Source organism: Pecten maximus, chromosome 17 (assembly GCF_902652985.1).
Source record: "Pecten maximus chromosome 17, xPecMax1.1, whole genome shotgun sequence".
NCBI lineage: Eukaryota > Metazoa > Mollusca > Bivalvia > Pectinida > Pectinidae > Pecten > Pecten maximus.
The window spans coordinates 25,491,400-25,517,927 of NC_047031.1; the positions used below are offsets into that span (position 1 = coordinate 25,491,400).

A 26,528-nucleotide genomic window follows, 5' to 3' on the forward strand; every position below is an offset into this window, starting at 1 on the left:
TAACCTATTAAAACAGTAAACCTATTAAAACAGTTAACCTATTAAAACTGTAAATCTATTAAAACTGTAAACCTATTACACTGTTTACCTATTAAACTGTTAACCTATTAAAACTGTTAAGCTATTAAAACTGTTAACCAATAAAACTGTTAACCTATTAAAACAGTTAACCTATTAAACTGTAAACCTATTAAAACTGTAAACCTATTACACTGTTAACCTATTAAACTGTTAACCTATTAAAATGTAAACATATTAAAACTGTAAACCTATTAAACTGTAAATGTTATACAGTTGTTTCATGCCTCATCAGTCAACAGTCAAAACTCTTCCCCGAGGGGTTGGTCGCAACACCGAGGGGAGAGTTTTGACTGTTGACTGATAAGACATTAAACAACTGTTTTGTTACCTGAATAATCCACAAGATTTCACTCAAATGCTATTTATTAGGCTGAGGAATGTGTGAACGCGTATTTAAACCTTTCTGACTTCGAACCTAGGGAGTGTTGCTAGAGATACTGTTTACAAATAATGATCAGAAAGACGCTTCATCGTAATAATTTGGTGTTTGGGCGCGTGCTGATGTTCCTCGCCAGTCAACAGTAAAAAATATTGACCGGTCAACAGTTGAAAATACTTAATTTACATTTACATAGAGAGTCAGGTAACAAATTAAACTGTTAACCTTTTAAACTGTTAACCTATTAAACTGTTAACCTATTAAACCGTTAACCTATTAAACTGTAAACCTAGCAACATTGTTAACCTTTTGAACTGTTAACCTATACAACTGTTAACCCATTAAACTGTTAACCTATTAACTGTAACACAACAATCAAACATTTAATGCCTATTTATTAAAACAAACACTTATTAAAATTATTCACCCACTTTATTTAAACTGTAACACCTAAAGCATAGTATAAGGCCCCTGGTCACTTTTCCCGGCAGTAAATTGCTGTTTAACAAAAAGGATTTGGCACACGAACAATAAACATGCAATTAAGCTTCATCACTATGGAAACTGTTTGTGATGTCATACATTCATGATAACTGAATTGTAATTTTGGTGATTTGGAAAACCCTCACTCTAATATAATGGTTGGTTTAGTATCTGGACGGGACATGTACAGGATTCAGTTTAACCAGAATTCTATATGTTAATTTATTTCAATAAATTGGTTCATTACTGTGAGACCAACTAACACCAGAACCTTGGTAATCAATCTTCATTCTATATTGTTTAACTGTGTACCTGGTAATTCGAAAATCTTAAAATTCAAATTGAAAAGCGAAAAAAAAAGAAGAATTGCTTTAATCTCAATGTTGTGTATAGCCCAGTATGGTAATTGTAATCTCCAATGTCAAGTTACACTCCCAAGTCAATAACCACTTGATAAATTGACAGAGATGCTTTTGTTAAACACACTTGGTAATTATAACATCATCTGGATAACCTCAGTGGTTATTAACACAACACTGATGAGAATATATAGTATCGTTTGATTTCTGTGTACAGAAAGGTTCTTATTTTTGAGTTGATGACTTAAAATGAGATAAATATACCCATCAAAATAAAGAACAAATAAAATTAAATTGTACGTGACTCATAGAAATAATATATTGAGTTTCTTTTTTTCTTTCACATGTCACGTTCATTATAAGATTTTGGGAGACAATTTGTTAATTATCCTGGTACTAATTAGCTTCCATAAACAGACGGAGCACCTGGAACCTAAACAGCAGAGCTACACTGAAAGCCCATTTACCAGCTAATTAAAAACAAATCATTTTGCTTTGAATTTAAAACAGTATATTGCATTTTACATGACAATTTCACAACAAATCCTTTTACGCTCATTCTTTTTCATTACAGACCTATAAATTATTCATACAGTCGTGTTAATTTACAGAAATTCTGGATTTTACTGATGAACATGGTATCCAGCTATTGGATGAAAATTAAACAGCAGTTTAAATTCTCTGCTAAAAGTTTACCACAATTATCCTCAAATGAGCTCAGATCTTTATCTTCAAATAAGCCCTTGGACCCTAGTGTTAAAAAATTACTGATTTTATTCTCAAATTAACCCCCTTACCTTGCCTAAAAGTATACTGTATTAACCTTCAATAAGCCCCTTCCGTAGTGTAAAAGTTTACCGTATTTCTCCTTAAACATATTCCTTACTAGTGCTGCAAAAGTTTGTAGTATTTATCATGAAATAAGCCCCTTTCCTAGTGTACAAGTTTATTGTATTTATCCTACAATAAGTCCCTTTCCTAGTGTAAAAGTTTATTGTATTTATCCTACAATAAGTCCCTTCCCTAGTGTAAAAGTTTATTGTATTTATCCTACAATAAGTCCCTTCCCTAGTGTAAAAGTTTATTGTATTTATCCTACAATAAGCCCCTTCCCTAGTGTAAAATTTTACAGTATTTATCCTACAATTAATTTTACAGTATTTATCCTACAATAAACCCCTTCCCTAGTGTAAAAGTTTATTGTATTTATCCTACAATAAGCCCCTTCCCTAGTGTAAAATTTTACAGTATTTATCCTACAATAAACCCCTTCCCTAGTGTAAAAGTTTATTGTATTTATCCTATAATAAGCCCCTTCCCTAGTGTAAAAGTTTACAGTATTTATACTACAATAAGCCCCTTCCCTAGTGTAAAAGTTAACAGTATTTATCCTACAATAAGCCCCTTTCCTAGTGTAAAAGTTTACAGTATTTATCCTACACTAAGCCCCTTCCCTAGTGTAAAAGTTTACAGTATTTATCCTACAATAAGCCTCTTCCCTTGTGTAAAAGTTTATTGTATTTATCCTACAATAAGCCCCTTCCCTTGTGTAAAATTTTATTGTATTTATCCTACAATAAGCCCCTTCCCTAGTGTAAAATTTTATTGTATTTATCCTACAATAAGCCCCTTCCCTAGTGTAAAATTTTACAGTATTTATCCTACAATAAACCCCTTCCCTAGAGTAAAAGTTTACAGTATTTATCCTACAATAAGCCCCTTCCCTAGTGTAAAATTTTACAGTATTTATCCTACAATAAGCCCCTTTCCTAGTGTAAAAGTTTACAGTATTTATTCTACAATACGCCCCTTCCCTAGTGTAAAAGTTTACAGTATTTACCCTACAATAAGCCTCTTCCCTAGTGTAAAAGTTCATTGTATTTACCCTACAATAAGCCCCTTCCCTAGTGTAAAAGTTTACAGTATTTATCCTACAATAAGCCCCTTCCCTAATGTAAAAGTTTACAGTATTTATCCTACAATAAGTCCCTTCCCTAGTGTAAAAGTTTATTGTATTTATCCTACAATAAGTCCCTTCCCTAGTGTAAAAGTTTACAGTATTTATCCTACAATAAGTCCCTTCCCTAGTGTAAAAGTTCATTGTATTTATCCTCAAATAAGCCTCTTCCCTTGTGAAAAATAAAAACAAAGTTTAGTATTAAAGTTTGGGGTGGGCTTATTTAACCACTTTTAGTTTAATATTCTAAAATTGATGATTCTGTGAAAGAATGAGAAGGGGACTTATACAGTATGTGTACAGGGGCTTATTTGTGGATAAATACGGTAGTATAATTAACACTCTCCATTCATCTCTCAAGAAAAATGATATATGACGTGTAATATAACTTACAATAAAAACATGAAGACACAAGTGAAACGTCCTTTATATAAAAGCAATCACACCATTTGATATGACATCATGCTACATACTCAGTATCTGACAAAATAAAGTGTAATTATGATAAATTGAAAACAACAATTTACATGTAGGCTGTTTTATATTTTTTAAAAACTTCAAAATTGCAAAAACTACATATCTTACGCATTCGCTATTACCATCCTCCAAAAGTTCAAGCTTTTTTTTATTAGATATATCGTTCTAATTTAACAGTTAATAAACAGCAACAGTTGTAATGATCATTTCCTGGAAACACTATTATAACTCCTCCTCTATAATTTGAATATAACTTTCAGTCTTATTAGCGATCATTTCTAGGATGCTCTTAATATTCTTATTGTTGGTGTAAATAAGATACCATGGGTGCCATTTTATGTCACTTTGTTACAACCAGTGTATCCACTGTAGACTGGGTTTCATAATTTGTTAAAAAAAAAAAATAATAAAAAAATCACTCCTTGTGAAATAGAGTGACATGAAGCATTGACAACATATTTTAAAGCATGTTTATATGGTCATTCATTTAAACAAACTTGGTAGCCCTTCACCCCAGCATGCTACAGGCCCAATATCAAGTCCCTGGACCTTTTGGTTATTGAGAAGAAGTCGTTTGAAGATTATAGCGTATTTGACCCCTGTGACCTTGAATGAAGGTCAAAGTAATTTATTTTAACAAACTTGGTAGCCCTTCACCCCAGCATACTACAGGCCCAATATGAAGTTCCTGGGCCTCTTGGTTATTGAGAAGAAGTTGTTTAAATGAAAAAGTTGACGCCGGACGGACGGCCGGACGGAGGCAGGTGAGCTAATAATATTCAAGGGCTTTATAATGAATATGACAGGATACACACCTCTTTAGCATTTGGATAACCAACACATTGTACAACAAGGGATTTACCAAATTACAGTCCCCCACCAAATATGAAATTATCTGCCAATAATGGGCAAACAATGATGTAGGTCAATGTCAAAATGAAGGTCAGAGTGACCTACTTTTGGTACATGACACACCAATGTACCTATAAGTGAACCCATACATAAATATGAAGTCTCAGTGACAAGTAGTGTTGAAAATAGAGCCAGGACAATCTTTATCTTTGATGTATGTCAAAGGTCAAAATGTAGGTCGGACTGACCTACTTTTCAGACTGACCTACCCTTTTGGAACATGACCACCATGCCGAAATGAACCCATTAACACCAAATATGAAGTTACTATAAAGTAGTGTGGAGATAGTGTCTGTACAAACTTTCTCTTTGATGTAGGTCAAAGGTCGAAATTAAGCTCAGAATGACATACTTTTGTAACATGTACATGACACAACACTATACCAAAATCATCAAGCATGAAGCTTCCGTGACAAGTAGTAAGGATATAGTGTTGAAGGATAGAAGGACCGAAATATGGAAGGATTGACAGATAAAACACAAAACTATAGCTCCTCCTCCATTGTAGTGCAGAACTTATTTCCAGAAACATATTCTACAAATTGGTAAAAGGTGACCTTTCACCTTGGCTGGTGGTGACCAAAATCTGATCAGGTTGAACTTGATGGTTCATGTTATTGTTTGTCTGTCCAGGGCTTTAAGACATATCGCGTACACATCTGACCATTAATCTGACTGATATCCATCACAATGTACTAAGGTGTAGAACTTATTGTTAAGGTACTATGGTGTGACTATGAACTAAATCTGTTGACAAATTGATGAAATATCTCGCAGACAAGTTTGGTGCTACAGATGGACTCACAAACACACAAACAAAGCAATCACTACAACCATGCTCCAGAGTCTCTGAAAATGGCAGTTTTCTGCTCCTGTTAGGTGCTCAGCATTTAAGAAGTAAGATGACTGGCTTGCCCATTGTCAGTATAATGTGAGTGGGTGGTGTGTCCTGCTGGGTGTCTTTGGCAGTATGCTTCAATGAGGTAGCACTATAAAGTCAGTATCAGTTCTGTGCTATCACAAGGAAACAAATACGAAGATACAGCAGCCTCCAAAAATAAACACATACTCAATTCACGCGTGCACCTTGCACACAGAGGAGTCTGTCCTTGAATGACCTTTGTTGTTGACAGGATGTTAAACAATACAAAACCAAACCAAAAACAACCATCCACATCCTTGTTTACCAAGTAAGAGCCCAGATATAAACTTGGACTCAAACTAAAGGGTGAGTTAATTGTAAATATAATCTATAAGCATTGTACTATTATTACTAGGATGACCTATCACCAACCATGGACTAACTGATGTATAAATAGAGTACGAAAGCCTAAATGTTTCAAACCTGTAACAGGAAACATTTCTCTGTACCATCTGTAAATTGTAAAAACCGTAAATGTAGGTTAAATATTTACTTACCACTATATCGCCATCTTTGAGAGACTTCGGCTGCTTCATAGCTCTATTTTCAACATAGCTCTGTTCTGTAATGCTAGGTTTGTGTTTGGAGTTATCCCCCTTCTCCCCCAGGCTCTCACTAGGTGTCACTTTAATATTATGGCTGTCTGTATCAATTTTTGGCACATTATTGATCTCCACTGCTGGATGAGAAACATTTTCTGATTTGGCACCATTAGCTATAGAGTTCTCTCCCTGTACTTTACTTAATTTCTTAATTTGACTAGAGTTATCCCCCTTAGAATCACAACCATTGTAACCTGATATGTTGACAGACTGAGACATTCCTTCCACAGAATTATTATTGTTTTCTAAAGTGTTAGAATGGTGAGGTGAAGCTTTCCTTGACACTTCATCCTCATTATCTACATTCTCTACTTTTTGGTTGTTACACATTTCAGCCGATTCCGTATGTCCATTTTCATTCCATTTCTCAATCTCCTCAGTGGAAAGCCCTCGAATCCTCCGACTATTCAGAAGTCCTGTCCTGTCAGTACCACTTACTTCATGACCTTGACTTTGATTGGTAGTTTGACCTTCAAGATTTTCTGTATCTGGAGTCATCATGATTCTGTAACTTCCTTCAGTGGTAGTTGAACAGCTGTCGGAACTGTCTGACGAAGTGCCATCTACTGGCGCCACCATACTGGTGGCTCCACCTAGTGGTAATGTATTAGCACCAGAGCTGTCACCTACAGCCAATGGATATAATTCCTGCATTTCATCAGAGAGTTCTGATTGGTCTTTCTCTTCAAAAACATAATTACCACCATTATCATCCTGTCCAGGCCTATCAAATTCTAAGACCTCAGAGGACAAAGGACCTGCCTTTGTTACCACGGCGATCGCTGTTGCTAAGATTTCCCTGATGAGATGACTAGCGTACTGCTCTACACTGGTAACAGTTGACAGTCTGGCCACCTCTCCACTACACAGAGACAAATCGCTTCCATTTTGTGTATTGTCTAAGTACATCGACGAATTATCACAATTTGAATGTGTGGTAGAATTTTCCACATGTACCAAACTTGACTCATCATCTGCGTTATCTGAAGAATTCTTCCTGAGTGCCGCTATATTTTTGGGTAAATTAGATGAAGATGCCTCAAAGTTTCTTGGAATATCTGATAAACATGACCCTTTAGAGGCCTCAAAGTTTTTTGGTAATGTTGATGAACTATTACCATCCTGATCAGTTGTGTTAGGTGCTGAGTTTCCTTGAATGGCCTCCAAATTCTCGACAACACTATACCAGGATTTCCCCTGAAGAGCCTGATCTATATCCTTGTCACCGCTGATCTTCCTGAAGCTGGTACATTCAATTACTTCCTTCTCGCCTGAGGTCGCAAGGTCAAGGTTACCATTGAGGGGGTCAATACGAGAGAGATAATCAGTCTCTACTGTAATGGAGGCTGAACTTGGTGTTTTCTTTAACTGAACTGAAAATGACAACAAGTAGTTTGAATAACACAATCCTCAAAATACAAGAGGCCCAAAGGGCCTGCATCATTCAAACAAGACAAAATATTCCTGTTTACATGTAATAATATAAAGAATTCTGCTAATACCATGGGAAATTTTTTATACTTTATATAACAAAGAAGATGAAAGATTTTAAAGATTTATCTCTATTTACCCTTTCGGGCCCCAAACCTCTGCCTACTGTTTATATAAAATTGAGACCCTTTCAACCATAGATGCTGCAGACTCAATCTGAACAAAATCCTAAAGGGCCCACCAAACTCTCCTCAGGGAAATCCAAACCCAGACTTAGTACCACCCCGATTATATCAAGATAGATATATACCATAGATAAAGTAAAATTCCCAGCAGATCAGAGCAGTAGTGACCAACTGTAGGATATTACTTTGGCCAGGGGATGGGACACATAAACTTCTACTCAACATGTACACAAACGACAAAAAAAAATGAGTTTAATATCATCATATAATTCATGACTGTACCATAAAAACCCGTGTAATTTGCAGTTTTTTGAGATTTTTTCAATTCTCAATGTCCACCATCTTGGAAAAAGATGGAAATTCCCATCGAAGATTAATAAACATGTACACAGCAATTTTTTCATTTAAATGTATTGCAAAATTACACTTCAACTCCACTCCTTTAGAAATTGACAATTCTTAACAGAACACACTCCACCATTCAAGTCAGTATGATTGAGTAAAGTAAGTTAATACGTACAAGTGCAATCAATGATTGCGAAAGCTCAACGGCGGCAGCAATCACACTATGCATTCATTTTTTATGTATGTATAAGCATGTCATTTTGAAATTGTGTGTCACATAATATCGCTCCTAGACCTCTAATGGATGTATAAACCAAATAAGAAGGGTGTGGACTTATATAATTACAAGCTTTCCAAAACTAACCCCCAAAAATCTTTAAAGTGAGTTTTTGTGTCAAAAAAAGTAAGTCCACTAAATAGTAAAATGCCAAAATGCCAATTTTTTTCTGCATGATTTGCCACAGCATCCCTCCTGGATCTCTAATGAATGTATAAACCAAATTAGAAGGGTGATAGGTGTATACTTTTGGACTAACCTCCAAAACTTTAAAGTGAGTTTTGGTGCAAAAAAAGTTAAGTCCACAAAATGGTAAAATGCAAAAAAATCACAATTTTTTTCTGCATGATTTTGCCATAACATCACTCCTAGACCTCTGAATGAATGTATAAACCAACTAAGAAGGGCATGAGGTGTATACTTTTGGACTTACAAGCTTTCCAAAAACTTATTTAGTTTTGGGGTGGGACGCCGACGCCGGGGTGACAGCATTAGCTCTCGGTTACTCGTAACCGGTGAGCTAATAACTGATCTTATTAATAAGATGACAAACAAGATATTTACCTGGAAATTTTAGACCTTTGTTAAATGCCATTTCTAGAGGATAAGAAGAGTTCTCTCCCATGCTTGGTTGAAGGATTCCCATGATGCTTTTGGCCACATCAGGATTAGACATATTCGGAAATATTTCTACAGCATTTGCTATCATCTGTCCCGCTAAAGAATACACATATTCCTTAAACACAAGCTCCTCATGTACTTCATCGCCTGACCCTTTCCTTTTGTCACCAGTCAGGTCATCTTGTGGTGAGCGACCTTCACCTTGGTTAATATTGCCTCTATTATGACCTTGATTTTGACCTTCATGTGACCCCTGGTTACCATAGCCACCAGGATCATCTTTGTCGAATGTTGAATCTGACTCATCATATCCTACATCATCTCCGCTGGCATCCTTCAACATAGCAAGTGCTATCTCCATGGCAACTACATTAGTATCACCTACAGGCTGACCTTGGTCTGATTCAAGGTCAGACTTCAGATTATCAGTCTTATCAGAATTACTCATATCAGTAACACTATCACTGAAAAAGTTAGAATGAGTCACATTTTGACAAGAGGTCACAACCTCTGGGCTGTGACTTCTGACCTCTGAACTGTGACCTTTAATGGCCTCTAAGTGTGAGCTCAGTAGTCCGGGATCAACAGACTGATCCATGTAAGAACTGAACCTGTTGGTCTCCATGTAACTGTTCTGTGGTGTAAATGGTACAAAGTCATTATGTCTGCTTCCCTGTGACATAATCAAATCCCCACCCAGACTGAAGTCAGAGTTATCTCCCATTGACGACCTCTTCTGTTGAATCTTCTGTACCATGTCTGAACTGTTAAAACTCGGTAGGTTTTGTTCCTTTGCGTACCAGTCAAATCCCCCGTCAATAACACTGTTTTGTGGTGTGTACGGCACACTGTTCCCAGCCGATCCGCTACAGGATGGATTTCCACTGCTGGCCGTCAGAGAAGCCTTCTTATCCTGGATCTTACGCAACATTTCAGAACTATTAAAACTGGGTAACGTCTGTTCCTTACCCATAAACCCACTGTCCATGAAACTATTGGGAGGTGTGACGGGATAACTAGGAAAACCTGATCCAGGACGGGACGCAGTCGCTGAGGAATTTCCCGAACATCCATTCACTCCAGTTACCAGGATATCAGGTGTCCGTGGAGATTCCAAAACATCCGCCTCATTCAACTCTCCAAGGTCATCGTCCAAATTTACAAAGTTTAATGTCGGGACCATGTGGGAATATTTACTGTTTACAGCTACACTGGTACTGTTCTGATTTGTATTATTGTCAGGGGAGACTACTGTAGGAGTATTAGAGAATGCGGAAACAAGAGGTAACACTTTCTTCCTAGATGCCTTCACATTTTCCTGGGTGTAACAACATATTCCATCATGGCTGACAGGAAGTGTCAAGAGCCCGAGATTCGGGTCAAAAGAATTCTCTAGTGTTGATGTGAGCTAAAAACACAAAAAAAGAAATCATTTTCATTACAGGATCAAACAAGCATACTGGGTAATGCTACAGCAATACATGTCCCTTATGGCCCCCGCTAAATATAGTAACAGTGACCTTGACCCAAAAACCTTCAAATTTGAAATGTTTTAAGATATTATGATCTTTTATTATTGTGTGAAGTTTGATCAAAATCCCTCAAGTATTGAAGCCTTTAGTGGCCTGACAGACATTGACGTTACATAGATGTGTAGAAGATCGACAGAGAGGAAACCTTTAGTCCTCGGTTTCACTAATAGGGGACTAATAAATATTTCATAAATGAGAGCACGAAAAACAATCGTCCTTAAAATCAAAGCCTAAGGTGTTACCAGGGTTTGTATTTACATATGAATCCCATTAGCCCTCTTAAGCATGGAAACATTTTCCCCACTTTTCATTTAAATCAGAAAATGTTCTTTCTCACATAAAGCAAACATTTCTATAAAGAGCGTCCTCTACCTCAGCTATGATACATAACTTATATTACTAAGATAATAAACAATGACTTCTGAATTGATTTCCCTGTAACACAGACAAATTTCAGTACACTTAAGGACAGGCCAGTCTACTGAGAATTACTGATATTATCTATACATTGTACCTGGCGAGCTAAGTCGCTGTCTGATGGGTATACAGCCAGCTGTCTTCGAGGCTCCCCTACAGCATCCTGATACAGCGTCATCATCACTAATATGGCTGCTCCTTTGTCATGGAGGAAATCCTGACAATCTGTTATAGAATTTGTCCTGCTGATGAACTCCTACAAGTAAACAACACTTTACATTGATTTATATATGTGGCAATGACACATCATCATCATCCTTCAAATTTCATGGAAAATGAAACAACTTCAAAATCTCTGAAAGTTCTGAGCCAATAAGAAATACTGTATCATACTAATATGTGCACCTGCCCCTATTAGCGCAACCAAAACTTTTTGTAGAAAAGATGATGGATGTGTTAACTGAAACACATAAAAGTTTACTTACCTCACTGATCAGCCAATAATCTTTTATCTTTTAAACAAAGACTAGATTCACTACATCAAGGTATATATTTCCCCCCGTACAGGGTTTTATAAAGTAAACACCTTTTGTGTTTTGTAGTGCCCTGATTAGGTTAACAAGAGGCCCATGGGGCCTGTATCGCTCACCTGGTTGGATTTGACCAAATGTCAAAATAATGTTCATGTTCAATTCCTTTTGTTTGTTAACCTCAAACAATGCTATTCATGGTTATAGCGTGGGGATCCCAACTGCTTTAAAGAAATAATGAAGTCCAGACTCTCTGAGTTTACAACATGCATTTATAACTTTATGACTAGTAGTGATTTAAAGGAATTACCTCTATTTCCCATATGGGGCCCCGCCCCTTTTGCCCCTCGGGGGTCAGAGTCACCATTTATGCAAAATCTGTTCCCCTTCCCCCAAGAATGTTTCTTACCAAATTGGGTTCAAATCCATTCATAGCTTTATGACTAGTAGCGATTTTAAGGAATTACCTCTATTTCCCCATTAGGCCCCGCCCCTTTGGCCCCTTGGGGGTCAGAGTCACCATTTATGCAAAATCTGTTCCCCTTCCCCAAAGAATGTTTCTTACTAAATTGGGTTCAAATCCATTCATAACTTTATGACTAGTAGCGATTTAAAGGAATTACCTCTATTTCCCATATGGGGTCCCGCCCCTTTGGCCCCTCGGGGGTCAGAGTCACCATTTATGCAAAATCTGTTCCCCTTCCCCAAAGGATGTTTCTTATTAAATTGGGTTCAAATCAATTCATAACTTTATGACTAGTAGCGATTTGAAGGAATTACCTCTATTTCCCCATTAGGCCCCGCCCATTTGGCCCCTTGGGGCTCAGAGTCACCATTTATGCAAAATCTGTTCCCTTTTCCCAAAGGATGTTTCTTACTAAATTGTGTTAAAAACAATTCATAACTTTATAACTAGTAGCGATTTAAAGGAATTACCTCTATTTCCCTTATGGGGCCATGCCCCCCTTTGGCCCCCCAGGGATCAGAGTCACCATTTATGCAAAATCTGTTCCCCTTCCCCCTATGATGTTTTTGACCAAATTCGGTTCAAATCCATTGATAACTTTATGATTAGTAGCGATTTAAAGATATTACCTCTGTTTCCCCATTAGGCCCCGCCCCTTTGGTCCTTTGGGGGTCAGAGTAACCATTTATGCAAAATCTGTTCCCCTTCACATAAGAATGTTTCTGACCAAATTGGGTTCAAATCCATTCATACCTTTATGACTAGTAGCGATTTGAAGGAATTACTTCTATTTCCCCATTAAGCCCCGCCCCTTTGGTCCTTTGGGGGTCAGAGTAACCATTTATGCAAAATCTGTTCCCCTTCACATAAGAATGTTTCTGACCAAATTGGGTTCAAATCCATTCATAACTTTATGACTAGTAGCGATTTAGAGGAATTGCCTCAATTTCCCCTATTGGGCCCCACCCCTCAGGCCCCTTGGGGGTCAGAGTCACCATTTATGCAAAATCTGTTCCCCTTTCCTGAAGGATGTTTCTGACCAAATTGGGTTCAAATCCATTCATAACTTTATGACTAGTAGCGATTTGAAGTAATTACCTCTATTTCCCCTAATGGGCCCGCCCCTTTGGCCCCTTGGGGGTCAGAGTAACCATTTATGCAAAATCTGTTCCCCTTCCCCAAAGGATGTTTCTGACCAAATTGGGTTCAAATCCATTCATAACTTTATGACTAGTAGCGATTTGAAGGAATTACCTCTATTTCCCCATTAGGCCCCGCCCCTTTGGCCCCTTGGGGGTCAGAGTCACTATTTATGCAAAATCTGTTCCCCTTCCCCAAAGGATGTTTCTGACCAAATTGGGTTCAAATCCATTCATAACTTTATGACTAGTAGCGATTTAAAGGAATTTCCCTCAATTTCCCCTATTGGGCCCCGCCACTCAGGCCTCTTGGGGTTCAGAGTCACCATTTATGCAAAATCTGATCCCCTTTTGCCAAGGATGTTTTTGACCAAATTTGGTCAAAATCCATTAAGAACTTTTTGACTAGTAGCGATTTGAAGCAAATGTTGACAGACGGATGCCGGACGCCGGACGCTGCACCATGGCATAAGCTCACTGGACCTTCGATCCAGGTGAGCTAAAAATGGTATAATAAGGCGCAAGGAATTGAACACCATATCTTCATTTATCACACTGCCATACTGACTTACCCGCATTTCCATAGAAACAGACGCCATAGCAACCACACAGCAACTGCCTGTCACAATCTTTAAATCTTTCTCCAGTATATCAGTGTTACTTAGTCCTGGTAAAACAAAATGGATGATGAATTAGACTAGAAAATGTCTTAGATATGAATGTTAAAGGGTTCACAAGGTATGGTACTGATCAGAATGAGACAGGATCAATCAGGAGGTAACCTTTGACCTTTGAACCTTATTTCTTTGAACCCTCACCAATAACTACCAGAATATGACCAGGTATATGACTGTTATGGCGTTTACATACACCAAATCTGTTGAGGTTTCACAAGGTATATTGATTTTAGATGAGATAGGATCATTCAGAAGGTGACATTTGACCTTTGAATCGATGACTACTAGAATATGACAAGGTATATAACTTGATGTTTAGGGTGTTATCGTGCAAATATAAACCAAATCTGTTGAGGGAGTCACAAGATATGCCGTTGATTCTGAAAAAATATTGTCCTGTGTTTAGAAGGGGTCAAAGGTAACCTTGGGGGTCAAAGGTAAACTTTGACCCTTTAACCTTGACCAATGATCATCAGATGTATAACTTTCATGCTTTGATGCAGTAGGGCCAGCTTATAATAATATTGTCCAGAAAAAAAACAGGATATAACATCATGCTATGTATTCCTGATTTAAAGAAATATGAAATTGAAATTCATGATATCATTTCATGATAGTTGCCACACAAAATGCGAGATGTACATCTAGTCAACACTACAATCCTCCAGAACAGTGATTACAGCTCAAACATACCTGTCAAGTCAAACTTTAGGTTACAGCTCAAACATACCTGTCAAGTCAAACTTTGGGTTACAACTCAAACATACCTGTCAAGTCAAACTTTGCGTTACACCTCAAACATACCTGTCAAGTCAAACTTTGGTTTACACCTCAAACATACCTGTCAAGTCAAACCTTGGGTTACAGCTCAAACATACCTGTCAAGTCAAACCTTGGTTTACACCTCAAACATACCTGTCAAGTCAAACTTTAGGTTACAGCTCAAACATACCTGTCAAGTCAAACCTTGGTTTACACCTCAAACATACCTGTCAAGTCAAACTTTGGGTTACACCTCAAACATACCTGTCAAGTCAAACTTTAGGTTACAGCTCAAACATACCTGTCAAGTCAAACCTTGGTTTACACCTCAAACATACCTGTCAAGTCAAACTTTGGGTTACAGCTCAAACATACCTGTCAAGTCAAACTTTAGGTTACAGCTCAAACATACCTGTCAAGTCAAACTTTGGTTTACACCTCAAACATACCTGTCAAGTCAAACTTTGGGTTACAGCTCAAACATACCTGTCAAGTCAAACCTTGGTTTACACCTCAAACATACCTGTCAAGTCAAACTTTGGGTTACAACTCAAACATACCTGTCAAGTCAAACTTTGGTTTACACCTCAAACATACCTGTCAAGTCAAACCTTGGTTTACACCTCAAACATACCTGTCAAGTCAAACCTTGGGTTACACCTCAAACATACCTGACAAGTCAAACCTTGGGTTACACCTCAAACATACCTGACAAGTCAAACTTTGGGTTACAGCTCAAACATACCTGTCAAGTCAAACCTTGGTTTACACCTCAAACATACCTGTCAAGTCAAACCTTGGTTTACACCTCAAACATACCTGTCAAGTCAAACTTTCGGTTACACCTCAAACATACCTGTCAAGTCAAACCTTGGGTTACAACTCAAACATACCTGTCAAGTCAAACTTTGGTTTACACCTCAAACATACCTGTCAAGTCAAACCTTGGTTTACACCTCAAACATACCTGTCAAGTCAAACCTTGGGTTACACCTCAAACATACCTGTCAAGTCAAACTTTGGGTTACACCTCAAACATACCTGTCAAGTCAAACCTTGGGTTACACCTCAAACATACCTGTCAAGTCAAACCTCGGGTTACAGCTCAAACATACCTGTCAAGTCAAACCTTGGGTTACACCTCAAACATACCTGTCAAGTCAAACTTTGGTTTACCCCTCAAACATGCCTGTCAAGTCAAACCTTGGTTTACACCTCAAACATACCTGTCAAGTCAAACCTTGGGTTACACCTCAAACATACCTGTCAAGTCAAACCTTGGTTTACACCTCAAACATACCTGTCAAGTCAAACCTTGGGTTACAACTCAAACATACCTGTCAAGTCAAACTTTGGTTTACCCCTCAAACATGCCTGTCAAGTCAAACCTTGGTTTACCCCTCAAACATACCGGTCAAGTCAAACCTCGGGTTACAGCTCAAACATACCTGTCAAGTCAAACTTTGGTTTACAGCTCAAACATACCTGTCAAGTCAAACCTCGGGTTACACCTCAAACATACCTGTCAAGTCAACCTTTGGGTTACAGCTCAAACATACCTGTCAAGTCAAACTTTGGGTTACACCTCAAACATACCTGTCAAGTCAAACCTTGGGTTACACCTCAAACATACCTGTCAAGTTAAACTTTGGTTTACACCTCAAACATACCTGTCAAGTCAAACCTCGGGTTACAGCTCAAACATACCTGTCAAGTCAAACCTTGGTTTACACCTCAAACATACCTGTCAAGTCCAACTTTGGGTTACACCTCAAACATACCTGTCAAGTCAAACCTCGGGTTACACCTCAAACATACCTGTCAAGTCAAACTTTGGGTTACAGCTCAAACATACCTGTCAAGTCCAACTTTGGGTTACACCTCAAACATACCTGTCAAGTCAAACTTTGGTTTACCCCTCAAACATACCTGTCTAGTCAAACTTTGGTTTACAGCTCAAACATACCTGTCAAGTCAAACTTTGGGTTACAGCTCAAACATACCTGTCAAGTCAAACTTTGGGTTACAGCTCAAACATACCTGTCTAGTCAAACCTTGGGTTACACCTCAAACATACCTGTCAAGTCAAACCTCGGGTTACAGCTCAAACATACCTGTCAAGTCAAACCTTGGTTTACACCTCAAACATACCTGTCAAGTCAAACTTTGGTTTACACCTCAAACATACCTATCAAGTCAAACCTCGGGTTACACCTCAAACATACCTGTCAAGTCAAACCTCGGGTTACACCTCAAACATACCTGTCAAGTCAAACTTTGGGTTACACCTCAAACATACCTGTCAAGTCAAACTTTGGGTTACAGCTCAAACATACCTGTCAAGTCAAACTTTAGGTTACAGCTCAAACATACCTGTCAAGTCAAACTTTGGTTTACACCTCAAACATACCTGTCAAGTCAAACTTTGGTTTACACCTCAAACATACCTGTCAAGTCAAACCTCCGGTTACACCTCAAACATACCTGTCAAGTCAAACCTCGGGTTACAGCTCAAACATACCTGTCAAGTCAAACCTTGGTTTACACCTCAAACATACCTGTCAAGTCAAACTTTGGTTTACACCTCAAACATACCTGTCAAGTCAAACCTTGGGTTACACCTCAAACATACCTGTCAAGTCAAACTTTAGGTTACAGCTCAAACATACCTGTCAAGTCAAACCTTGGGTTACAGCTCAAACATACCTGTCAAGTCAAACCTCGGGTTACAGCTCAAACATACCTGTCAAGTCAAACTTTGGTTTACACCTCAAACATACCTGTCAAGTCAAACCTTGGGTTACAGCTCAAACATACCTGTCAAGTCAAACTTTGGTTTACAGCTTAAACATACCTGTCAAGTCAAACCTTGGGTTACAGCTCAAACATACCTGTCAAGTCAAACTTTGGTTTACACCTCAAACATACCTGTGAAGTCAAACCTCGGGTTACACCTCAAACATACCTGTCAAGTCAAACTTTGGTTTACACCTCAAACATACCTGTCAAGTCAAACTTTGGTTTACACCTCAAACATACCTGTCAAGTCAAACCTCCGGTTACACCTCAAACATACCTGTCAAGTCAAACTTTGGTTTACACCTCAAACATACCTGTCAAGTCAAACTTTGGGTTACACCTCAAACATACCTGTCAAGTCAAACTTTGGGTTACACCTCAAACATACCTGTCAAGTCAAACCTTGGTTTACACCTCAAACATACCTGTCAAGTCAAACCTCGGGTTACACCTCAAACATACCTGTCAAGTCAAACCTCGGGTTACACCTCAAACATACCTGTCAAGTCAAACCTTGGTTTACACCTCAAACATACCTGTCAAGTCAAACCTCGGGTTACAGCTCAAACATACCTGACAAGTCAAACCTTGGTTTACACCTCAAACATACCTGTCAAGTCAAACTTTGGGTTACAGCTCAAACATACCTGACAAGTCAAACCTTGGTTTACACCTCAAACATACCTGTCAAGTCAAACTTTGGGTTACAGCTCAAACATACCTGTCAAGTCAAACCTCGGGTTACACCTCAAACATACCTGTCAAGTCAAACCTCGGGTTACAGCTCAAACATACCTGTCAAGTCAAACTTTGGTTTACAGCTCAAACATACCTGTCAAGTCCAACTTTGGTTTACCCCTCAAACATACCTGTCAAGTCAAACCTCGGGTTACACCTCAAACATACCTGTCAAGTCAAACCTCGGGTTACACCTCAAACATACCTGTCAAGTCAAACTTTGGTTTACACCTCAAACATACCTGTCAAGTCAAACTTTGGTTTACCCCTCAAACATACCTGTCAAGTCAAACTTTGGTTTACCCCTCAAACATACCTGTCAAGTCAAACCTCGGGTTACACCTCAAACATACCTGTCAAGTCAAACCTCGGGTTACACCTCAAACATACCTGTCAAGTCAAACCTCGGGTTACACCTCAAACATACCTGTCAAGTCAAACCTCGGGTTACAGCTCAAACATACCTGTCAAGTCCAACTTTGGTTTACAGCTCAAACATACCTGTCAAGTCCAACTTTGGTTTACCCCTCAAACATACCTGTCAAGTCAAACCTCGGGTTACACCTCAAACATACCTGTCAAGTCAAACCTCGGGTTACACCTCATTCATACCTGTCAAGTCAAACTTTGGTTTACACCTCAAACATACCTGTCAAGTCCAACTCTGGGTTACACCTCAAACATACCTGTCAAGTCAAACTTTGGGTTACACCTCAAACATACCTGTCAAGTCAAACCTTGGGTTACAGCTCAAACATACCTGTCAAGTCAAACCTTGCTTTACACCTCAAACATACCTGTCAAGTCAAACCTTGGGTTACACCTCAAACATACCTGTCAAGTCAAACTTTGGGTTACAACTCAAACATACCTGTCAAGTCAAACCTTGGGTTACCCCTCAAACATACCTGTCAAGTCAAACTTTGGTTTACACCTCAAACATACCTGTCAAGTCAAACCTTGGGTTACAGCTCAAACATACCTGTCAAGTCAAACCTTGGGTTACCCCTCAAACATACCTGTCAAGTCAAACCTTGGGTTACCCCTCAAACATACCTGTCAAGTCAAACTTTGGTTTACCCCTCAAACATACCTGTCAAGTCAAACTTTGGGTTACACCTCAAACATACCTGTCAAGTCAAACCTTGGTTTACACCTCAAACATACCTGTCAAGTCAAACTTTGGTTTACCCCTCAAACATACCTGTCAAGTCAAACCTTGGTTTACACCTCAAACATACCTGTCAAGTCAAACCTTGGTTTACACCTCAAACATACCTGTCAAGTCAAACTTTGGTTTACCCCTCAAACATACCTGTCAAGTCAAACCTTGGGTTACACCTCAAACATACCTGTCAAGTCAAACTTTGGTTTACACCTCAAACATACCTGTCAAGTCAAACTTTGGGTTACAGCTCAAACATACCTGTCAAGTCAAACCTTGGTTTACAACTCAAACATACCTGACAAGTCAAACTTTGGTTTACAACTCAAACATACCTGTCAAGTCAAACTTTGGTTTACCCCTCAAACATACCTGTCAAGTCAAACTTTGGTTTACACCTCAAACATACCTGTCAAGTCAAACTTTGGTTTACCCCTCAAACATACCTGTCAAGTCAAACTTTGGGTTACAGCTCAAACATACCTGTCAAGTCAAACCTCCGGTTACACCTCAAACATACCTGACAAGTCAAACTTTAGGTTACAGCTCAAACATACCTGTCAAGTCAAACCTTGGGTTACACCTCAAACATACCTGTCAAGTCAAACTTTAGGTTACAGCTCAAACATACCTGACAAGTCAAACTTTGGGTTACAGCTCAAACATACCTGTCAAGTCAAACCTCCGGTTACACCTCAAACATACCTGTCAAGTCAAACCTTGGTTTACCCCTCAAACATACCTGTCAAGTCAAACCTTGGTTTACCCCTCAAACATACCTGTCAAGTCAAACCTTGGTTTACCCCTCAAACATACCTGTCAAGTCAAACTTTGGTTTACACCTCAAACATATCTGTCAAGTCAAACCTCGGGTTACACCTCAAACATATCTGTCAAGTCAAACCTCGGGTTACACCTCAAACATACCTGTCAAGTCCAACTTTGGGATACAGCTCAAACATACCTGTCAAGTCAAACTTTGGTTTACACCTCAAACATATCTGTCAAGTCAAACCTTGGTTTACAGCTCAAACATACCTGTCAAGTCAAACCTTGGGTTACAACTCAAACATACCTGTCAAGTCAAACCTTGGGTTACAACTCAAACATACCTGTCAAGTCAAACCTCGGGTTACAGCTCAAACATACCTGTCAAGTCAAACCTCGGGTTACACCTCAAACATACCTGTCAAGTCAAACCTCGGGTTACAGCTCAAACATACCTGTCAAGTCAAACCTCGGGTTACAGCTCAAACATACCTGTCAAGTCAAACCTCGGGTTACACCTCAAACATACCTGTCAAGTCAAACCTCGGGTTACAGCTCAAACATACCTGTCAAGTCAAACCTCGGGTTACAGCTCAAACATACCTGTCAAGTCAAACTTTGGTTTACACCTCAAACATACCTGTCAAGTCAAACTTTGGTTTACACCTCAAACATACCTGTCAAGTCAAACCTTGGGTTACAGCTCAAACATACCTGTCAAGTCAAACTTTGGTTTACAGCTTAAACATACCTGTCAAGTCAAACCTTGGGTTACAGCTCAAACATACCTGTCAAGTCAAACTTTGGTTTACACCTCAAACATACCTGTCAAGTCAAACTTTGGGTTACAGCTCAAACATACCTGTCAAGTCAAACTTTAGGTTACAGCTCAAACATACCTGTCAAGTCAAACTTTGGGTTACACCTCAAACATACCTGTCAAGTCAAACTTTGGGTTACAGCTCAAACATACCTGTCAAGTCAAACTTTGGGTTACAGCTCAAACATACCTGTCAAGTCAAACCTCCGGTTACAGCTCAAACACACCTGTCAAGTCAAACCTTGGTTTACACCTCAAACACACCTGTCAAGTCAAACTTTAGTTTACAGCTCAAACATACCTGTCAAGTCAAACTTTGGTTTACAGCTCAAACATACCTGTCAAGTCAAACCTCCGGTTACAGCTCAAACACACCTGTCAAGTCAAACCTTGGTTTACACCTCAAACATACCTGTCAAGTCAAACTTAGGGATACAGCTCAAACATACCTGTCAAGTCAAACTTTGGGTTACAGCTCAAACATACCTGTCAAGTCAAACTTTGGGTTACAGCTCAAACATACCTGTCAAGTCAAACTTTGGTTTACACCTCAAACATACCTGTCAAGTCAAACTTAGGGATACAGCTCAAACATACCTGTCAAGTCAAACCTTGGTTTACACCCCAAACATACCTGTCAAGTCAAACCTCGGGTTACAGCTCAAACATACCTGTCAAGTCAAACTTTGGTTTACACCTCAAACATACCTGTCAAGTCAAACCTTGGGTTACAGCTCAAACATACCTGTCAAGTCAAACCTTGGGTTACAGCTCAAACATACCTGTCAAGTCAAACTTTGGGATACACCTCAAACATACCTGTCAAGTCAAACTTTGGTTTACACCTCAAACATACCTGTCAAGTCAAACCTTGGGTTACACCTCAAACATACCTGTCAAGTCAAACCTCCGGTTACACCTCAAACATACCTGTCAAGTCAAACTTTGGTTTACACCTCAAACATACCTGTCAAGTCAAACCTTGGGTTACAGCTCAAACATACCTGTCAAGTCAAACTTTGGGTTACAGCTCAAACATACCTGTCAAGTCAAACCTCGGGTTACACCTCAAACATACCTGTCAAGTCAAACTTTGGTTTACCCCTCAAACATAACTGTCAAGTCAAACTTTGGTTACAGCTCAAACATACCTGTCAAGTCAAACCTTGGATTACACCTCAAACATACCTGTCAAGTCAAACTTTGGTTTACACCTCAAACATACCTGTCAAGTCAAACTTTGGGTTACAGCTCAAACATACCTGTCTAGTCAAACCTTGGGTTACAGCTCAAACATACCTGTCAAGTCAAACCTCGGGTTACAGCTCAAACATACCTGTCAAGTCAAACTTTGGTTTACACCTCAAACATACCTGTCAAGTTAAACTTTGCTTTCTGGATCTGTTCGTAGAGTTCTTTCCCCTCCTGGTTAGGGACCCAGCCTTCTAGAGTCTGAATGACAGCCGTGTCTCGGGGAGTGGTTTTCCCAGCAGCTGGGCTCTGATTAATAGTATCTACCAAAATCGTTCCTACATGTACAAAAATATAGGTAAGGGAAATAACTATAACAAAAGTTCTTGATGCTATTATCTTGAGAATGATATTCAATAATGTTAAAATAGAAAAATTAAACAAAATACCTTTTTTTCAATACCTGCAAATTATTAAGAGAAGACAATATTTGACTAGAATTAATTTTTTTTTACTCTTTAGGGAAAATAAAGATTTCTTCTCTGACATTTCTCAAAACCAACACTTCAAACAAATCTAATAACGATATATTATTTTGCAAACTGGCAAATATTACAGCAAGAAGATGAGGAAATATGAACAGAACATGACACAAACCTATTGCCAATTTCTTTTTTACATTTGAAGGAAATAGATACCAGAGACAATATGGGCATATACTCATACAATCTGTCAGTAGGAAGTGACAATATTATTGAAACTGGGGTTTATTTTGTATTTCTAAAACAAAGTTAACCCACTACCATATAGATTTTCACTAAAACTGATTCATGATATCTCCTCCATAAACCTCCAGCATCTTACCGTAAAGTAGGAGAGCCACCTCATGGTCCATGACGAAGTTTTCATTGTTTATCAGGAGCTCTTCAGCGATTAAAGTACAACAAGACCCAACGACATCAATGATAACACAGACTCTGAAATAGATCAACATTTACAGAGTTACCTCCCCTATAATTTCTTGTTAGTGTTTGATGTTTACAGAAAACGACAGGAAATCTGATGTTGACAACATCTAATTATAACAAATAATGAATTCAAGAGATGATGACAAAATAAACCTTTCTAAGAATTGCTTCATATTCATCATTTGTGGAGGAGTAAAGCTTTTAAAGATTTTTTTTTTTTTTTTTTTTTTTGTATTTCATCCAAACCAAAATGTAAGTGGATCATAAAGACAGATGCTTTACTTCCCTAGTATTGGCCAATCCTCAGTTCATTCAGGCTACATATGCAATTCTAGACAGGTCAAAGGTCACTTCACCAACTTAAAACAATAGTCTTTACCCATGTACCTAACATCAACTTGGAACATCAAGTGGGACAAGTTGAAAGTAAAGTGTTGAAGCAATTGAACAGTTGGAGTTGAAATTTTATATTGGTCAGATAGAACAAAACAAATACAAACTTGTCATCCTCCGGTCGCTGTCGAGGACGATGATCAATCACCATAGTAACAGCATCTTCCAATGCAGCATCTAAAGCTGGCAGCACATTGTGATCTACTAGGGTCAGGACTAGACGCTTACAGCTGTTAAGATTTGACAGGTCAAGGTCATCTCGAAAGGTCAAAAGGTCAGCCGAGATGCCTTGTTTGCCCAGGAAGAATGTAGTCTCTGTCCGGAGAGGGTATTTTTTCCTGGGTATATTTAGAACAGGAACAACAAGACAACTTTCCTCCTTCAGTGTCTGTAACCAATCAAATCATTTTTTATCATTTAAAACAGGGAGACATACCTTCCACCTCATAAAGAACTTGTGATGTGTTTATAAGAAAAATAGACTAGAATGTTTGTATAGGCTACATAACCGAGAACCACTTCTGTTTTGTTATCAATGGACATGTACAGGGGTCAAAACTAATTTTTTTCATCATTAGCAATTCAGGGCGAGTGTCTAAAACAGTGAAATGAATTTTTGAACTAGCAAACTTTACAGCAGTGTTTTCATCAATTTTGATACAAAGTAGAGAAGAGAAAATACAGGGCACCACACCACCTAATCTGAGAGATTTCATTCGTCATAAAATCATAATTTCTAATGTTGTATCTATTCCACTCTTATATCACTATGTATGCTCGTGTATCATATATATGGACAGATTGTCGGGGAAAACATACTAGCAAAAATTTGCAAGCAGACAAATTTAACTAGCATCTCCTGCAATTTGACTGTCATTTTGCTATTTATAGAGAGTTAATTTTCGAACCCTGATGGAGTTAGATACAATGATTGACTCAGAACCAAACCTAAATTTGGATCAGAATATAACAGACTGACTGACAGAATATAATATTATAACCCAGTTTACTCTGCTAATTTGATTAATAACAGCAATAATTCTTATGACAAACCTCAGGTTATGTACATTGTACTTACTTTATGACTGAAGTAGCTATACACAATAGCCGATATGACAGAGTCAAGGTCACACGCCTCGTTACCAAGGACAACATGAACTTTCTGGTAGGAAGACAAGTGATGCTGAAAAACAAAATGGCTGACTTGTTGAATAATTGCAGTGGGACTCCATTACATATTGTAACATTTTTGTAACCGTGTCGACACAAAAACCCTGACATGGATTGCAGATTTTTTTTTTTTTAAGTCTCACTATCATCTCCAGCATATTGAGACAAAATGTATAAGGACAGGAGTTTATGTGTCGTTATTTAAAAGTAGGCATTGGCGAAGGTATAGCTAACAAATGTGTTCTAATATCTGTATTTTAATCTAAATTGAATTTAAATGATTGTAGATTTATCTTTAACCGATTTTACATTGAGTTTAAAATTGGTAATTATAAATTATCAATCAAAACAATCATGATTTTGGAAAGATGGTTAGCTTTCCAAATCATATCTCTCAGATTGAGAACATTAAACCCTTAATTAATTTACCTGAGCATCCTTTGTGAATTTTAAATATTCCTCCATGATGGTTCGACGTTCCGATTTTATTCTGAGCTCCACTGACCTCCAACCACACCATTAGTACCAGCCATTATATAGTATCTATAAGGAAATAACAAACTTCTTAGATGGAGTTTTATTGTTACACAAAGTATTTTCTTAAAAACTATTTTCTTAAAAGCCTCCTCACAAAGAGTATTATTGTATGGAATTGACATATTTGCTGAAAATTAAAATTTGCAAATGAGTTTTCTGGTGAAATAACCCCACCGCATTTATGATGTGAAAATAATTAGTACTAATCAAGTATATTGAATTACATCAGGTATATAATGATAACAAATTAGATTAAATAAGTCACCAAAACTATTGGGTTTACAAGCATGCCTGGTATTGCTAAAGCAATATGTACATGTCTCCTACCGGCCAATGCTAAAAAAAGTAAGTGACCTTGACCCAAAAATCATGAAACTAAAACTGGATCTGTAGCTATTCATACTGAAATTACTTACCAACATACCTTTAGCATTGATGAGAAAAGTGCGAAAAACTGAGTGAATCGATGACAGACGAACAGACAGACAGGGAGGAAACCTATATTTCTCTCGGTTTCATTGATAGGGGACTGATAACAATTCTTTTTTTTTTTTTTTGTAATTATCTTTTTATTCAGTTTTTCAATGCAATATACATTATATTTTCATATTATGCTTGCTCACACGTGCACATATACATGAAATATAGAAACAAAATACTTACAAATCATCTAATTCACACACACACAAAACACCCAGCTCACAAAAGCTATATTGAAGTACACACATGAAACAGCATCATACACACATACACCAGACACACCAGACCCACCCTCCCATGCATGTACCCCTATATATATATTTCAAAAAGCATGTATAGCACACACACCCCCCCTCCCCCCCACCCCCCACAAAACACCCTCACACACCACACACCCTCACACACATTGATATAAGCATGTATATTTTCACAATCAAGATTGTTTACATACGAATACCTAACCTACACAAACACTCTTACCAGCAAATTTTACAAGTTACAACATACAGACATTAATGAATCGAAATTTCAGTATTTTGTTATCTTTCAATAGGGAAAAACGAAGTGACATCATGATTAAGTACATTGCATTGATTTTGTAAAAAAAAAGAAAGAAGAGGAAGTGACTAGAGATTATACTAAGAAAGAGGACTGTAATCACAAAAGATAAAGGAGAGAAAGTATAAGAGAGAAAGAGAAACTAAAAGAAGGAAAAGGTTTGGGCGAGATGGAGGAACTCTATGTAGGCAACAAACAATACTGGAATATATAATAATTTAAAAGCATTTTTTTTTTTTTTTTCGGCCAATGAGAAAAAAAACTATCAAATTAAGAAAATGACAAAAGGATATAAAATGAAATATATAACAATGGATAAAATAAAGTATGACACATTATAGTTTAACTAATTTATCCCATTTCCTCCACTCATTTTCAAATTTATAT

At 37.9% G+C, this 26,528-nt stretch overlaps 1 protein-coding gene across 3 annotated transcripts in view; it reads right to left on the reverse strand.

Annotated features, from left to right (window-relative positions):
* Positions 1-26,528, reverse strand: part of LOC117315717 — a 70,810-nt gene that overhangs the window by 29,004 nt on the left and 15,278 nt on the right. For all 3 annotated transcript variants that reach the window (XR_004529750.1, XM_033870070.1, XM_033870069.1), the window contains exons 2-10: positions 24,996-25,109; positions 24,475-24,579; positions 23,504-23,784; positions 22,900-23,012; positions 22,218-22,373; positions 13,688-13,782; positions 11,078-11,236; positions 8,975-10,439; positions 6,068-7,545 (exon numbers count right to left, since the gene is read on the reverse strand). Coding sequence is in view for 2 of the 3 variants with exons in the window: in XM_033870070.1 (XP_033725961.1) it covers positions 6,068-7,545; positions 8,975-10,439; positions 11,078-11,236; positions 13,688-13,782; positions 22,218-22,373; positions 22,900-23,012; positions 23,504-23,784; positions 24,475-24,579; positions 24,996-25,031 (3,888 nt within the window). In the remaining variant the exon portion in view is untranslated. The remainder of the gene's footprint in view (positions 1-6,067; positions 7,546-8,974; positions 10,440-11,077; positions 11,237-13,687; positions 13,783-22,217; positions 22,374-22,899; positions 23,013-23,503; positions 23,785-24,474; positions 24,580-24,995; positions 25,110-26,528) is intronic.